Source organism: Pollachius pollachius, assembly GCF_949987615.1.
Source record: "Pollachius pollachius genome assembly, chromosome: 13".
Classification (NCBI taxonomy): domain Eukaryota; kingdom Metazoa; phylum Chordata; class Actinopteri; order Gadiformes; family Gadidae; genus Pollachius; species Pollachius pollachius.
In genome coordinates this window covers 2,716,318-2,720,403 of record NC_136946.1, presented here as the reverse complement: position 1 = coordinate 2,720,403, position 4,086 = coordinate 2,716,318, and the positions used below count along the sequence as shown (strand labels likewise).

The 4,086-nt window shown below is 40.9% G+C and overlaps 1 protein-coding gene across 1 annotated transcript; it reads left to right on the top strand.

Annotated features, from left to right (window-relative positions):
* Positions 1 to 411: 411 nt before the first annotated feature.
* Positions 412 to 3,774, top strand: LOC307084823 (uncharacterized protein; the record flags this gene model as incomplete). Its single annotated transcript, XM_079749324.1, has 6 exons — positions 412 to 475; positions 797 to 920; positions 2,694 to 2,782; positions 2,933 to 3,053; positions 3,269 to 3,402; positions 3,533 to 3,774. 6 exons carry the CDS (start codon positions 412 to 414, stop codon positions 3,592 to 3,594), a joined length of 594 nt encoding a protein of 197 aa, XP_079605450.1. The 3' UTR covers positions 3,595 to 3,774.
* Positions 3,775 to 4,086: the final 312 nt, after the last annotated feature.

Below are 4,086 nucleotides of genomic sequence, written 5' to 3'. Positions count from 1 at the left end.
TAAGCGTGTGTTTTTGTGTGTGTGTTTTATGGGTGTGTGTGTGTGTGTGTGTTATAAGGTTTGTGTGTGTCCCACAAACACATAGGTGTTGCAACTTACTTCAGCTTTACTTTTGCTCACAATTGCTTTGAAAGGCCTTGCCAGAACATTCCATTATAGGAACTATCATCTGATGTGTATTTTGTCCTTCTACGTTAAGATACGTCTTTTGTCTCTCTACGTTAATGTTTGTAGATAGCGAAAAAAGAAAGTGGCCGAAAGAGAACACACGCCGTATGCAAGAATGCTCACCAATACTTACCCTTCATGCAGCAGTTGTCCAATCAACTGCTGCAGTGTGTAAACTGTGTGAGGACCTGGCTCCAGTGGTTATCACGCAGGTTGGCGCAGGTGTTGAAGTCGACCGTCAGAATGGCCTCCTCACCTCTGCTCTCGTCTCTCCTGCTGCTCTCTCTCTCAGGGATCCTCGCCCAAAGTAAGCCTGGAAACGACGACCACGCACATTCAGACCTCCCTCCCTACACCCGTTGGGTTCAACGTGACAATAGGTCATTTTAGTTTTGTCTTTACGTGTTCTTGTCCTAAGTACCTGAATAGTGACTGTTACACACTGTTTAGGACTTGAAGACCTTAAGTACTGTTTTCTAAAGGGTCGCCATGTTTTAAGTTGAGTTGAGCATTATGGTACTTTGTTTGGAAACCTCACTGAACATAAGCAGAGTAGCCACTCCTTGCCCACAACATGACGCCGTTCTGTGGTGAGTTTGGTCTTTAATGATCCACCAATTGTGACCAGATGAAGGCCAACTGCCCTTCAACCTGGTGGTGGTGGACAACCAACCCAACAGCAAACCAATGATGTACTCCGCACACGGCCCGCCCGGAGGCCTTCTGATCGGGGCCATGATCAGGCTCGCCAGGTCAGCCCACTCACACTTTACACAAGTCATGATTGTTTTGGAAGCCTCCCTGAACACAAAACATAGAACCGACTCCTTGCCCACAACATGGCTCCGGTCTGTGGTGAGTTTTACTTTTCATATTATGAACTCATTATTTGAGTCATAACCAAAATGAAAAACGATCGTCCAGTTAAAAAAATAAATAATTAAGTCACTTCCTGCTATGGATCTTAACTAAGACTCCCTGCTGTGAGACTGGACTCAGGCCCCGTCCACACGGAGCCGATATTTTGGTGAAACCACACAACTCTTGTGCGTTTCGGCCGACCGTCAAGACGGATCCGGCGGATCCGGTGCCCGAAACCGCTTTTTTCTGAAACCATGTCCAAGGGTGGTTTCAAATAAATCCGGACCTATGCGGTTTCGTGTTAGGATTCGTATGGATGACAGCCACGCAAACGATGATGTCATCGCCCCACTCCTCGACCCTGTAGCCTTAGGTATTGGCTAGCCCGCGGCATCTCAGAACGACAACAACTGGGACTGTATGTTCTTATCATGAATTTCTGTTTTTGCAGGTACAGAGTATCTGTTGCGTGGGATGGATGACGTTATGTGCTTCTGATTGACTTCGTCAGAAAGGCAACATGTCTGAACACATTCAAACTTCTCTCACACCACACCTTTTGGCTTCCATGGGACAATAGGTAATTTTAGTTTGCCAGTAGCAAAAGCAAACCCCTTTTGAGGTCAATCAACTGGTGAACATTAAGCATTTTAGTTTTGGCCTTCATCTTTCAAAGTCCTTCTCGACCTCTCGTATTTTGGTAGTTTTATATTGTGGGTTCTTATCCACAACACAAGTGATCCGGAGATGTGATCTCTGTCTACCACTTGGTATGATTAAGGATAGTCCTCCAATTGGCTTGAGGAATGAAACATCTGATGCCTGTAACACAAACATGATTCAAATTGTATGTTTTATGTAAAATATCAAATATTGTCCACACACACACACGCATGCACACAACATTAGGTCTCGTTTACAATAACAACCAAAAGCTCCCAGTCGTGTTGTCTTGGACAAGTTGAGCAGGTTGTTCAATGTTTTGTTCATTTGTCATTCTATGATATACTGTCTTCTAGAGTCTTAGTCAGTGATGTTTATTTAGTAAAAATGGTTAAAAATGGAGCAGCTCCAGAACAGACGAAGAAAATACAGAAAGAATAAGAAAGAAAAAATAATTAAAGATGAAGTTAAAAAAAATTACATCAATACTAATAAACAACCAGGAAGAAAACAGATAAACAAACACACATGCAAACAGCGACTGAACAAACAGCGACCCAGTCCAAATTACATCATTTTTACACATGGAGGACCAGAGAACAGAGTTATGTTAGCAACTATATACAGAAATAGAGATCATAATGACAACATTAATGAGATAAGACGGTTATGTCTATTATATTGTAAACCTCTTGACCCTGTGTTTTATTTAATTGAATTGTTCACCGTTAGGATGCAGAACCAAAGTCAGGTTGAGGTTTAAACACTTTTGACTCCAAGAAGAGACGATGAAACAACGTAGGATATTTCACAAATATAGCAAAGTCAGCCGGGTTGGATGACTCTTCAAGGTGTTGACCAAGACAGATGTAAATCTGTGTTATGGTGTTGTAATAATTACTTAGAATGACAGTTCTTGGGCATATTGCCCAGTAACTTGTCTGGGGGTGGTTATCTTCTTGCCATAACAACGTCTTCCCTGAGGTTGACTATAAAAGCAGGGGCCCCAAGGGCAGTAACCTCACCAACGACTCCCATCGCTGCAGAAGAACACAACCAGTGAAGATCAACCTTCCAGACATGGCCCAAGGTAGGAGATACACACCTCTGACTTTTAGGGTAAGGGTTAGCCATCGGATTTTGGACAAACATTAAGAGTCTATTCATTACTCAGCCAAAGCTAGACTAGGTTTTATACATCTACTACTTGCTCCTTATACTTTTCCTTGTGCTGTTGAAGTGAACTTTAAACTGGTGGTGACTGCTGATGGCAAGACTACTGAATACAATCCCTCTACGGAATGCAACCAGCGACTCATATGGGCGTTGACAGATTTGAAAGAATCAGTCTCAAACTTCAAGTAGGTTGTGTAGTCAAAATGTGTCCCTATTTGGTCCTCAATCCTTATTCATCGATCATCTGATGCATTGAAATGGAGTCCTGCATCCCAGTTTACTTCCTCCACATAATCTGGAAGATTAAACGATTTCAAATAAAACATTATTTCAGAAATCCAGATGGTCATTATGAATGAAAGTAATGTACCTGTTGTCTATTTCTGTGTCCTCGTTACAGTTTCGAGTCTGGAAGCAAATTTGGATTGCCACCCTATTTGACCCGGGTGACTTTTGGTAATAATATTATTACCAAAACTGAGAACAGCTTCTGGCAAATTCTGGTCAAAAACCACAACATGATCACCCCTGTTGGTAAGCTGAGAGCACTACATCATGCAAACACACACACACACACACACACACACACACAAACATATGTCTATACATATGGTAACTTTTTATTGGCTGCTGATATTTAGATGTGTTTAATCTGTTTTTTCAGGACTCTGCAAATACGTTGTCCAGGACAGAGACGTGATCATCCTGCGCTACATGACCGTGTGATCCTGACTGTGGCGCCATCTTCCTGCAGGGTTCTTAATTACACTGAGTGCTGCTCGACTCTCCTTAAACATGATGATTATCTAGTCTGAAGATATCAAACGTTAAAAATGTGTTTAATTCAAAATACATAGAAATGATTTGGAAGTGAAACATATAAATTGGAATAAAGGATTGAAATTATCTCATGCGTATCATTCCACTGTTTTTACACACACTCACTCACAGTAACCAGCCCCCACTTCCTGCCATCCTATCTCTTGGATGTACACAAAAACAGATCTTCACATTTATTTAGATAGTTATGAAGTTATTAATAGGGTTCTTTATAGTTATTAGTAATACAGATATTGATAATTAGCATTAATATAGTTCCGTTTATATTGTATGAACTGCCTACATATTAGATATATATTTTTCTTAAAATAAGATTCATGAACGAAATAGTACAAAACATTACATTTATTTGGATGTATTCATTTTTAACCATACAGT